At 42.4% G+C, this 13764-nt stretch overlaps 1 protein-coding gene across 1 annotated transcript in view; it reads right to left on the bottom strand.

Annotated features, from left to right (window-relative positions):
- Positions 1 to 13764, bottom strand: part of SPTLC2 (serine palmitoyltransferase long chain base subunit 2) — a 119028-nt gene that overhangs the window by 63624 nt on the left and 41640 nt on the right. The window contains exons 6-8 of the mRNA XM_060262996.1: positions 3120 to 3213; positions 2861 to 2966; positions 280 to 499 (exon numbers count right to left, since the gene is read on the bottom strand). Of these exons, the coding sequence (XP_060118979.1) occupies positions 280 to 499; positions 2861 to 2966; positions 3120 to 3213 (420 nt within the window). The remainder of the gene's footprint in view (positions 1 to 279; positions 500 to 2860; positions 2967 to 3119; positions 3214 to 13764) is intronic.

The raw sequence follows: 13764 nt of genomic DNA, 5'->3' as shown, positions 1-13764 counted from the left end.
CACTCGCCTTGGGCATTTCAAACCCTCAGCAATGAAGGAGCATTTATCTGATCTTACTTTTAATACAGATGCTATGCAAAAAGATTTTAAGTGCAGCCATCTGAACTTCCCAACAGGTTTTTTATTTACTTATTTTGATACCAAGTTCTTTTAAAGTTGTGATGCACTGTCCTAAGATCACAGCCATTTCTATCTAAGGCAATAATTCACTGGAATCCCAATCAGATGTCTCCTTTTATCAGATGCTAAAAGTCTGCCTTCCAAGTCCTATGTTTTTACCTTCTTGCCTCCAATGTATCCTCCAGCACCTCCAAAGCTCTTGGTGAATGTCCCCATCATAATGTCCACATCTTCTGGGTTAAGTCCAAAATAATCCACCACACCCCGGCCAGAGGGACCAATTGCTCCTATACTATGAGCTTCATCCACATACAGGTATGACTTGTACTTTTTCTTAAGTGCAATTACTTCTGGTAGACGGACTATGGATCCCTCCATGCTGTTGTAGAAAAGCAGAGATCATGTTATGAACTTTGTAATCTCTCGGTAACACAAAATCCCCTTTAAAGAGAGATCTTAATAAATTTAAATACACAGTAATGGCTGTAGACACACTCTTGCAGGCCCTCATATTTACACCTCAAAGCAAAACACTGTAAAAAGAAATTGTGCATATGGCAACAAGGCAAACAGAATCCAGTGAAGGTGAAGGAAAAGGAAAAGGAAGAGGCCAAATCTCAGGGAACAAGCTACTGCCCAGTAAATGCAGATGAGTGGTCTGCCAGGCTTGTGTATGGCACATACCTTTTACACTATATAAATGGGGAGCTTATGGTAAGAGCATTCAAAGACTTATACATCCAAGAGTTTGCACTGGTGAGCTAATAATACAAATATTCAAAGGATTTATAGTGAGCACTCTCGCTGATGCATAGTTGAAAATCACTTTTTAAACTGTACTTCTCATAAGAATCCAAAGTCCATCGTAATTGAAATATTTGGGGGGTCTGCAGAAATTTCATGGACAGGCTTTGGGGGCAGCTTCTGAAATCAATTCTCCATATAATGAGGTTTAAGAACCCAGCAGTGGAATTCCATACAATTACTTCAGTCTAAGCCTACTTAAACAAGTGGGTTTACACTGGAATAATTCTGCATAGGATTCTGCATAAAATTGTATAACAAGGTTAACTGAATCCAGTTTTCCAAGCATGTCTACCTGCATGCCCTTTTACAGCAGCCTTCCAGAGGGCGAAGACTTTCCTTGAGGAAAGTATTTTATTATTTTAAATATTTGTAACCTGAAAAAAATCAACTAAAAAAGTGGTCATCATATAATTAACAAGTAAACTCATAAAAATATACAATAACTAAAAAACAGCAAATAAAATGAAAAACAGGAAAAATAAAAATCAGTGCTTCAGCAGGATTATTCAAATAGAAAACTTAAAAACAAAAAGCATGGAGGAAAATAAAACATTCACCTAAAAGACTTTCCTGGTGCTGGAGTGACAACAGATCTGGCATCACGCAAGCCTCCACAGGGAAAGGCATTCCAAAAATGGAGCGCCATGACTGAAAATATCCTGCACCTAAGCTGCTGCTTGCCTCTCCTCTGAAAAAGGCCTGGGCCTCATGCAAATATCTCAAAAAAACAGACAGGAACAAATAAGAGAATATTCTGTTCCAAAGCCATTTGGAGCTTTGAATGTTATAATAAGCACTTTGAACTGGGCCTGGAAGTATACAGGAATCCAATCATTCTAATACTGGCAATATAAGACCTCTATAGCTGGCATCTGCCACTCTGGCTGCCACATCCTACACCAAACTGTAGCTTTCAAAACCATCTTGGAAGGCAGCCCAACAGACAGATCATTGCAGAAATCTAATCTGGATTTAATTAATGTGTGCGGATAGCTGTGGAGGATTTAATAGATGTGTGAATAGCTGATAAAGCTTTATTAGTGTTTCCAGCCACAATTGAAAGTATTTGCAAATGGTCTTGATGGCTGTCTCTCCCTATATGAACCTGTTAATAGTCACTGGAGGCTCTAATACCATAAAAGGACTGGTTGTGTGTTATTTTGGGAACTCTCTTCTGAGTGATATTTGACTGTTGCCTCAAAGACAGCAGTAGGTAATTCTTGTCCTATTTATTTGACCTTATGAAAGCTTTTTTTTTTTCAAATGCTCCTAATGCTGTAATTTGAGTGAACTTCTAGTGCTAACATAGTTTGTATATTGCTTTATTTTTTTCAGCTTCTATCATGTAAAATGGCTTCTGAGTGCCCTTGGCACAAAAAGGTGTCATGTAACTTTTAAAGAAAGTCTGTGTGAACATGCCCCTCCATCAGCATCAACATGGCTCAGAGCAGTCTGGAGTTATTCCAAGGAGGAACTGGATGCTAGGAATGACAGAAGCAGGAAATTGATACCACTATGGGGAACTGCTATAGTGTCACTATACGCCTTCACTTTTGACTGATTTAGAGTGAGAGGAAAGAACTCTGGCCAGACCAACAGCAAGTATGAGTGGGATATATGGTTCATAGACCAGGTGTCCTCCCACTGCAATGCAGATGGGAAAAGACCTCCATGAATGGCAACTAGCAAGGATTCACGATTTCTAGTTTTGGCCAAAAGAAGGGAAAATCCAAAAATGTACTAGACAGATCAGTTTTGGTGCAACTTGCTGTGGCGTGCACACTCTTTTGTACTAAATAAAATCAAAATTGTGAAAAATTATGAAGCTCAAAGTGTTCAGGAGATCAGGACCCATATACATTCACTTTTCAGTAGTTTGTCTCAAAATGGAAACAAATAATGGAGAATCCTAAATGCAGGAAATAGATTGTACCTGTATATAGCTTCAACAACAATGAGAATTTTTTTCCAGGGCCTGTGCGTGCGAGGTTGTCCATATACAATGGCATCTTTGAGCAGTTTTTCCAAGCTCTGCATATCTATACACCAAGAGAAAACAATTCCAATGAACTTTATTACCACAAAGAGAATGAAAGCACCCAACCCCTGTGCAAACAAGCTTGATTTTTTAAGTCCAATATATGCACTATGAAAATTTATGCACATGAATCAGTCTGCTGGGAAATACTTACTATTGTGTTTGAAGATTCTGATAGTTGCTCCTGAAAGTCTTGCTCCTAGTACAAGAGATGCATGGTTCAACTCATCGCTCAGAATTAAGCAGCCCTAGACAAGGAGACAAACAAGAAAAGAAATTGTCTGCCATTTCTCTCTGAACAATCTCTGGCCCAGGTGAACTGAACAGGTTGTGGGATGACAAGGATGCTGCCCCCAATTTTTACAAACATGGAAGAAAAATGAGACAGAAATATTGCATTCCTTTACCTATACATAGATAATCATATTTGGTAGACAAAAGCATAAATATTAATGCTCTGACTGAGATAAACAGATATAAACAGCTGCTGCTTCAAATACTACTTTAATCTCTGCACTGCTGATGAGTTGCATGACTGCTGCCGACCGGGCCGACGCTGAGGTGGAAGCGGGGCGCGGCTGTGGGCTGGCGTGCGGGAGGAGCCTGACCAACGCCGGAGAAAGGAGTGCAGTACAGGCTAGTGCAGCGAGAACATGAGCGGTAAGCAGACTGTGCGATGCAGCCGGAGGCTGGGGAACCTCTTGGGGTTTTGTGAGTGAGCGAAGTGGTGGACTGGTCCCGGGGCGTCGGCCTCGGTGAGCATCCCAATCTTCGTCCCTCGCCCCCCCCCATCTTCCCACCCTGCGGACGCCAACGAAGCTTGGCTGGGCCGGTAGCTGGGAGCTCTCCCGACGGTGAAGCCCTGTATGGGGCTCAGACGCCGGGAGACCGAGTGTGTGCGAGAGCCCCGAAACAGCTGGAGGTGGCGCCGACGGGGCTATAATCTCCGAAGCTGCAGGGATTCAGCCAAACAGCTGGGAGGGAACAGGGAAGGCTTCACACACACACACCCCGGGCCACCTAAGCTGAGAGTATCAACAGGTCCTGAGGAATTTGCACCCACATGAACTGCACCTGCACTTTAAGAATGTTTACGGACATCTGCAAGCACTGGCACTTTAACAACAGCACCTTAAGAACAATATTCTAATCTACCTCTCTAATTCAGTATCCTGGACTTCCATTCTGTTGGATAGAAGATCTTACTGACCACTAATTGGAATTACTATTTAATTTAATTAGAGACTATTTAATTGATTAGTAATTGGATTTATTATTATGTATTTATATATTTAAATACATATTTATCTATTTATTTATATTAGCACATTAAATTGGGAGATAAGAATGGGGGGGATTTTTATTAATGTGCTAAGAAAGAAAGTAGCTAATTCTGACTAATCAATTAGAGGGAGAATCAGGGTGGGTTATGATATTAATTAAATTTGATCAAATTATAGTGAGTCAGATAACCAGGGGACTGAATGTGGAGGGTGGGCTGGGAATCTAAGCTGTAAATTGCGACAATCTAGCTAGGTGGGTGAGGCCATCCTACTATTAATAAGATCATACCGGGGCATAGGTGTGGATGCTCGACCAGGGGATTCCAGTGCTCCTGGGGAGGGGAAGGTATGACGGTGGAAATAGACAGAAGTGCAAGGGAAGGAGGTGGAGACAAAACAGTGCTCGGCCCCCTTCCAGTCTACTTCCCATCCCAACGGTGACAGGTAGCGGGGCCAAGAGCAATTGCCCGTTCCCATCATTGGTGTTATGCAATGCCAGGTCCATAAATAATAAGACCTCGATCCTCAGGGAATTCCTGCTTTGGTAGGACTTGGACCTGGCTTGCGTGACCGAGACCTGGGTGCGAGAGGGGGAGACGGTGGCTCTCTCCCAGATGACCCCCCCAGGTTACTTGGTCTTTCACCAATCACGGACTAGCGGGTGGGGGGGGAGGGGTGGCGTTATTCATACGGGAGGGTTACTCCTTCCGGGCTCTCCCGGCACCAACGATCGATAGTATTGAATGTGCTGGTCTGGCGTGGGATGTCGGAGAGGGGTTGGTGATCTGGCTGGTGTACCGTCTGCCTAACGCACCAGCCAGTGCCTTACCATCCCTGATGGAGGCGTGGCGGGCTGGGCGTTGGGAGTACCCAGGGCTTATGGCCCTGGGTGACTTCAATGTCCATGCTGACGATGCGGCCTCCTATCAGGCGATGGAGCTAGTGTCTTCCATAGCGACACTGGGACTCTCAATTTGTTACGACTCCTACGCATCAGGTAGGACACATGTTAAATTTGATCTTTGTGTCTGGGATTCTGGTGAACGATATTGCGGTGGAAGCGGTACCTTGGTCGGATCACCTAGCCCTCAAGGCCCGTATGGAGACGCTGCCTCAACCCTGTATGGGCAGAGAGCCTATTTTGGCTCGCCTGCGGAGCCTGATGGACCCAGAACGGTTCCAAATGGCTCTACGGGATCCCTGGCCCCCTGGCGACTCCCTTGACATCCTGGTTGAGGCCTGGCAAGATCGGCTATCCAGGGCGATCGATGAGATTGCACCCTGACGCCCTCTGCGCCCTCATGTGAGGCTGGCTCCATGGTATACCTGGGAGCTCCGTCAGCTGAAACAAGGGCTCAGACGGCTAGAGAGGCAGTGGCAGCGTACTCGTGATGAAGCGACGAGAACGTTTATGAGGTCTTATGAGATGGCAGTCAAGGCCGCAAAGAAAGATTACTTTGTGGCCAGGATTGCATCTGTAAATTTGTGCCCGGCACAATTGTTTGGAATAATTGGAAACTTAACTATACTGCCTCAAGGCAGAACAAATGTAAGAGAATTAGAAATAGGCTGTGAGGCTTTTGCAAAATATTTTGCAGATAAGATCGTGTCGCTCCGCCAGGACTAGCCCATCACATTGGATACAGTACATGAACTGGAGGCTCCGTGCCTGTCTTCTGGTTTAGTTCTGGATCACTTCGACCCACTCAGCCTGGAGGAAGTTGACGGAATCCTCTCCTCTGCACACCCAACAACTTGCAATCTGGACCCGTGCCCCTCTTGGCTAATTAAATCTTGCCTGAGGGAGCTTAGGTGTCCTTTACGGGACATCATAAATAGATCCCTCCTGGAGGGGCGTTTTCCAAAACCCTTGAAAGAGGCTATGGTCCGCCCCCTCCTGGAAAAAAGTACAGCAGATCCGGCCAAACTGGCAAACTATCGACTGGTCTCTAATTTACTGTTTTTAGATAAAATTATCGAGAGGGCAGTGGCATTGCAGTTGCAGGGTTTTCTGGATGACGCTTCCATCCTAGACCCTTGCCAGTCCGGCTTTCGCCCAGGTCATGGGACGGAGACAGTACTGGTCACCTTGGCAGATGACCTCCACTGGCATCTGGATCGAGGTGGCATGGCAGTGCTGATGTTGTTAGATCTGTCGGCTGCATTCGACACGGTCGACCATCAGCTACTGACCTGCCGTTTTGCCGATGTAGGGGTTAGGGGGTCGGCTTTACAATGGCTCTCCTCCTTCCTCGAGGGTCGGGGACAAAGGGTGGCAATTGGGGGTGAGCTGTCCCAGAGGTGCACACTAGATAGTGGAGTGCCTCAGGGAGCAGTTCTCTCGCCGATGCTATTTAATATCTATATGCGCCCCCTTGCCCAGATTGCCCGGAGGCACAGGCTTAGGTGTCATCAATATGCAGATGACACCCAGCTCTATCTGCTAATGGATGGCCAGCCTGACTGCGTCCCAGGGAATTTGGACCTGGCACTGCAGGCCATGGCAACTTGACTAAGGCTGAGTGGGTTGAAGCTGAATCCGATGAAGACAGAGGTCCTTTGTGTGGGTTGGGGTGCTTTGGGGAGGGAAATACCTGTCCCGGGTCAGGAGCTTGGGAGTTCTACTGGAGCCTTCACTATCAATGGAGGCCCAGATAGCAGCCACTGCCAAGTCAGCCTTCTTTCATCTAAGGCGGGCAAGGCAGTTGGCCCCCTTCCTAGAGCGTCAGGACCTAGCAACAGTGATTCATGCAACGGTCACCTCGAGACTGGATTACTGTAATGCCCTCTACATGGGGCTGCCTCTGTGCCGAACCCGGAAGCTGCAGTTGGTGCAGAACGCGGCGGCTAGGCTGTTATTGGGGCTCCCGAAGCGGAAGCACATACAGCCAGGGCTGCGTGGACTGCACTGGTTGCCAGTTACATACCGGATTCATTACAAAGTGCTGGTTATTACCTTTAAAGCCCTATATGGCCAAGGACCTGCCTACCTGAGGGACCGTTTTTTCCCGTATGAACCCCAGAGAGCACTGAGGTCAGCAGGGAAGAACCAACTGACCATCCCCGGGCTGAAGGACACAAAACTGCAGAGCACTCGCATGCGGGCCTTCTCTATCATAGCTCCACATCTATGGAACCAGCTCCCGGAAGAAGTGCGGGCCCTGCGGAACTTTGAACAGTTTCGCAGGGCCTGCAAGACCATCCTTTTTGGGATGGCCTTCACCGATTAAAATGACAGAGGGACTCGCCTAAGCGATTTTCACCATCATGCTGAATTAGCACCAGAATGTTAATTTTAGAAAATTTTAAATTAGACTGTTTAAAATTAGCTACTGTTTTTAAATATTTATTGTATAATTTACTGTATTTGATGTTGTTAGCCGCCCTGAGCCTGCTTCGGCGGGGAGGGCGGGATATAAATAAAATGTTGGTTGGTTGTTGGTTGGTTAATAAAAAAGAAAGACCATCCTTTACAATAATCAAAATTGTCTATTAAACTGTAACTAACTCGCATTTTTTCATGTATGAAATTGTCGAACAGATCTTACTTTGTTACATACAGATTACTTATACACGTTTGTTTTGGTCAGTATTCTATTATTTTTTCACTCCTAACATTTGGTCATTATAAACATTATAGACGTATATTGCTTGGTTCTGCCTCTTAGCCATTCTGTGTATAAACACGTTTTATTAAGTTTTAACAGGGAAGATTAGGGAATTGAGGGAAGGATCAGGGATAAGGTACAGAAAATAAAATAACAGATTACATTTATTACTACATCAAGAAAGGGGAAAAAAGTATAATTCATTATACCTGCAAGTACCCAAAAGTAGTACATATTACCTTTAAAGTCTACAAACTTTTCGATATACTATGAAATCCTACTATTTGGTGGGAAATTCTGTGCTCATACAAAACCACATCTATATATCTTTGATCTACACCAAACAACAAAGGAAGAAGAAAAAGAAAAGAGAAAAATTCAAATTCTGGTCTTTAATGCTATCTTATTAGGCAAGAAGTTTCTGTATATAACAACAGCAGCTGTATATTTCTCTAAGTTACAAAGGAGTCTCAAGGTTAACAAAATTAAAACCAGCTTCTCATTAACCATGAAAGGCCTTTGAATTAAATGGGTACTGTTATGATGCACATGTCTTATTAGCAAATGTTGATAACTTTGGAGACCTACTTGAAAAGCTAGACCTACTTGAAAAGCTAGCTCTCTTTAACAAGCAAAAGGGGTGGGTTTTCTATGAGAAAAAAATAAGCAAGGGAGAAGAGTTTTTACAGCACTCATCTCCAACAACAAAGAACAGGGCAAGAACTTGCCCTCCCTAATTGTTCCCAGAACTTCACACTAAACCGAGAAAAGAACCCTTGATCTATAAGGAGAATTCATCTCAGTACCATCAAGCTCCACTCCTAACTTTTCTGGAATACAAAAGAAAAAAAGAAGAAAAAGCTCTCAGTGGATTATTTCATTAGCAGACATCTCAATACATAAGAATAAACGATAGGGGCCCTCCTCATCTACCATTCTAAAAAGGGCAAAAATAATCAAGGTACGTACACAGTTTCCTTATATTCCCTTTCATATGCCTTCTTATATATGTGTGCATACCTGTATATGTGTATAAGTAATTCTAACTACAATAGTTCAAATTCTAATTAAACAGCTTAACTTTTTAGGCTTATCTTAGCATGTATTTAAATTTTAAGAGATTTTCCAAGCTGTTAAGAGTCGTTAAAAACCCTCATTTTTAACAATAATTTTTAAAATTTCATTATAGTTTTGAGATTCGCAAAAAATCACAAGCCAAAACAAGCTACCCATTCAATTTAAAAAAAATATTAAATAGTCCTGCTTTAGATTTGAAAAATCCCTCAGAAAAGACAGAGTTTCAAAATTGAATCCCAAAATATTATGCCCATTAAAAAATAACCTTATAGTCTCTTCTTTTTAATTCATATAAAAACATAAATCCCCTAATTCAAAAATCAGAATACCCATTCCAAGATATTACATCAGATCCATAGTATCAACCCACTGCATAGTAAAAGTTTATAATTTCTTCTTAAACGTTTTCCAAGATCTAATCATTGTTGGGCCTCTGAGCCATTCTGAAGTATCATTTAATTTTTATTTTGATATTTAAAGTTTTCCACACTGATTTTGATCTATATATTCAAAAAATGCATTCCATTTTTTTTAAAAAAATTCTGAATCTGGTCTATTATGCAAGTAAGATGTTAGCTTTGCCACTGTTGCATACTCAGTTTATTTTTCCAGTCAATTCTGGTCATAGTTCAGCTTTCCATTTAGATGCAAATGCCATTCTTGTCACCAATACCATATATTTAAATAGTCTGTTGTGAGTTTTTGATATATTAGATGGTAATATATTTAATAGCATATTTTTCATTCATCATAAAGTTAACTTTTAATATCTTTTGCATTTCTTCATGGATCTTTATCCAATTTTTTTTTTTTTGCTTTATCGCAGGACAATCACGTGAAATAGAATGCTGAATCTGAACTTTTGCATTTCCAACATCTGGCATTGTAGCTCTTGTTAGCTTCTGCAATTTCTTTAGATGTACCATCTAAAAACACTTTGTACACACTCTCTAAATTTAATTTCTGCTCCAAAATTTTTGTTTTTAGCCTTCACCTAGTTTTCCCTGGCCACAAAGCATAAAAGCAGAAGCTGATATTGCAACTCCACACAACAAAATCTGTGACCATTCTGATGCATGCAGGCACCAGATGCAAGGAGAACTGTTCTTCTGTCTGTACTACTGTGCTCCAGAGGCCTCCTGTCATCTTCTAAAGTGTTGGAAGATGATGTTGGGGGGGGGGGAGTATACATTATCTAACTTATAGACATTGCCATTGTCAAAGTTTAGAACTAATGCACAGGACAAGTGGTTTGGAATGTGCTCCAAACCATAAAACCATAGTTTAGGATTGCACCCTGTCTTTTCTAGAACAACTTCCAGGGGTTCCGATAAAACCCAGGCAACAAACATGAAACTAATTCACCTGCAAACCACAGGTCTGGCTCCTACATACCCACATCAAATGAGGAGTATCTCACACAGAAAGGAATCCCATTCATTCCATGGCTTGCCATTAAATTTGAACCATGTGAATGGTTAGGCCAACAGAAATGCAGAAGGTGGCCTTACAGTTTTGTTCATTCAACATTATCTTACAATACAGTATACAAACAAGAATTTTGATGTCACTTATAAATTTAAATCCATTGGGATGAAACAGGAGTCTGGAAATAAAGAGGGAGCCATATACAGATAAGTTGCAGGGGAAAACTATGTTCTCTGAGGGTTCATCCATGCAGCTAAGCATATCTGTTCCATGATTGCACAGAAACAGTCAAGAGAGAAGTGACTGCCTTCCAATTCAGCTCCTTCAATCTATTGCATGTAGCTTCCCCAAAACAAGAAGCTGCCAGCAACAGAGAAGGACAAATTGTGCATGTGACTGCGCAGAAGACTCCTAGAGGAGTACCAATTAGAGGAGTACAAATTAAAAGAAAACCAGTCTTTCTTCTTTGTGATCTAAGTAAATTTCCACAAAGAGATGATTAGCGAACTAATTTACCTTAAGGTGGAAGCTGGCACTACATGACAGCTGACAGCTTGGCTAAACACATTATTAATTCTAGTTCTGACATGTAAATTTCTGATAGTGGAATTCTTAAAGAACATCCATGATTGGTCATGTATTAGATGAAATGTCATACTACCTTGGGTTGAAAAGCGAGATCAGACGAAAATACCACTTCATCAGGACAAAAACAAGAACATGGTCCTGTCTCAAGGCATGAAGCTCCCCCACATGGTGACCAGATGTAATGACCACCAGAAATGCAGATATACCAAAACCCAAAGCCCAAGGAGTGATGAGCTTGAACAATTTACCCCACAACAACGTTGAAACTATCAAGGACAAGCTCCAGCAGGGCCTCACAGAATTAACAGACGGATGGAATGAGCAAAATCCATGGAATAAAACATTTAGTTCAGCATCAGGGAAGCCAGCAAAATGTGATCATTGACATGGAAAGCAGAAATGACTGACAAGAAGCAGCCAAACTTGATTGAAATAAGGGTACAATAAAATTGAGCATAAATAAAAAAGGACCATAACCATGTACCAGCATGGTTTCTTTTCAAAAGAGAGAAATGTTTTCATTTTGACCCATCTGATTTCCACCTACAGGGCTTTCCTGGAGTTAAGGCAATGATGGAAACATAGAAGAAGTGGTCCTTTCCAGGCATGTAACAGAATTTGGCTGCTACTATGCAGCAATCTGGACCACTGTACTTGCAAGACAGAAGGGAAGCCACAGCTTCTCATACTCCCAAGTAGTTCTAAGCAACTACTTCAGAATTAATGAACCCCAAGCATAGTTAGCTGACAGTAAGTCACAGTGAACATAACTGTAGAGATGAGTCTGTAGTTACTAAACCAGATCCTATTTAGCACAAGTTGAACCTGCAAAAGTGAGTGTTCTGACCTCCCACCTTCTGCTGTGCCTTTCAAAAAATTGTGCCCACATGAGTTAGTGGATTCTCTCAGAAATAGCAAAGCAACAACAATGGGAGAGGCCAACTCCCCTCCCCCTCTCGCCCTTCTACAACTTCTGCAGTAACTTCTTCAAGCAGCAAGCATATTTGGATACAGGCTACTGTGAAGTGTGTCACTGGGGCATGGAGTAGGTTGTAGACATTCATTCACAATCACAAGGATTGGAAGACCTTTGTAATTATGGTCAGGTGAATAGACTACTGCCCCCAAAGAGGGATGAAAGCAAAGAGAAACAACACCTATAAACAGAAAGATATAATAAAAATGAGAAACACAAATACCGGATGGGGGATACACTGCTGGGTAGCAGTACATGTGAACAAGATCTTGAGGTACGGGTGGACCATAAGTTAAATATAAGCACTCAGTGCGATGCAGTGACAAAAAGGCTAATGCAATCTTAGGGTGTATCAACAGAAGCATAACATCCAAATCACAAGATGTCATAGTCCCACTGGATTGGTCAGGCCACACCAGGAGTATTGTGTGCAGTTCTGGAGGCCTCACTTCAAAAAGGATTAGGAAAAAATTGACTGGGTGCACAAGAGAGCAATAAGAATGATCAGGGGCCTGGAGACCAAGCCTTATGAGGAAAGGTTGAGGGACTTGGGGATGTTCCATCTGGAGGGGAGGAAGTGGGGGGCATGACTGTTCTTTAGTATTTGAAGGGCTGTCACTTAGAGGAGGGCAGGAAGCTGTTCCCATTGGCAGCAGAGGATAGGACTTACAATCATGGGTTTAAACTAAGGATGGGAAGGTACTGGCTGGAAATCAGGAAAAGCTATTTTACAGTAAGAGTTGCTCCAACAGTAGAATTAGCTACTGAGGGAAGTGGTGAGCTCCTCCTCACTGGCACTATTTAAGCAGCTGATTTGGTAATGATTAATGGTATGGTTTCCATGAGGCCAAGAACATGTTGGGGGTAAAGGGAAGAGTGCAGAAATATGCTCAAAATACATAGGTTGGTCTGAGCTTTGACTGGAGTTAAGACAGCACACTTCAACTTGGACTCAAGAACTGTATCAATTAATTAGAGTCTACAAGTTGCAAGGAGCTGAGATGTCTCCTCATTGGAACACAGATCTAATTAGAGCAAAATGATGGTGAAAATAATCTCTGGCAAAAAGTATTTTCTCAACAAAGCTGTGACAACCACCATACATTTGGTGACAACACAGGGAGCCATTGCGAAGTTTAAGTGCCCAGAATTGTAAATGATCTGGGCTGAGTTCAAAAAAAATTAACTTCCTATGAAAAGTACCCATTAGCTCAGTGCATGTAAACCAAGTGTTTTCCAGCACAGAAAGGGTGCTTGGCTAAGTTTCCATCTGAAATTTCTTGTGAGGAAAAGAGGTGTTCAAGTCTCCAAGATTGACCAGAGGTTTCTGCCTCATTTTAGGAGTACAATATGCTAGTCTTAAAACACAACTGCGATACTGGGATGTGTTGTACTTCCCCCCTGCAAGAGGGACGCAATAGCCATTAGGAGCAAAAGCATTAGTACAATGAAAAAATTCTAGTGGCAAGGAAAGTATCAAATCGGATCATGTATCCAATGCCAATTGTTGTAAGTTGTCTCCGAGGGAAGCAGGAATCATCTTGCACTGGTCCCCACAACTGGAATTTAAGAATTCAGGGAAAACTTACTTTGATATTGGGATAAAGTAAGAGTCCAAAAGAACCTCCAAGACCAAGTTTTATTCAAGGTATAAGATTCAAGACAGTTTAGTTTGGGAGGAAGGCTTGGATTTGAAGCCCTTTTGTTTTGTGCTTCATGCACTGATGCATTTCCCTTAGCAGAGAAATGGTGAGATATAAGCCATATATATCTGAGGAAAGGGGAGAGAACTGAAATTGCTTTGGGCAGAGACAGGACAGTTGACTATGCTACTAGGCA

The sequence above is a fragment of the Heteronotia binoei genome, chromosome 21 (genome assembly GCF_032191835.1).
Source record: "Heteronotia binoei isolate CCM8104 ecotype False Entrance Well chromosome 21, APGP_CSIRO_Hbin_v1, whole genome shotgun sequence".
Taxonomy (NCBI): Eukaryota; Metazoa; Chordata; class Lepidosauria; order Squamata; family Gekkonidae; genus Heteronotia; species Heteronotia binoei.
Note: the sequence above shows the minus strand (reverse complement) of the source record. Positions and strands in the feature narration are given on the sequence as shown.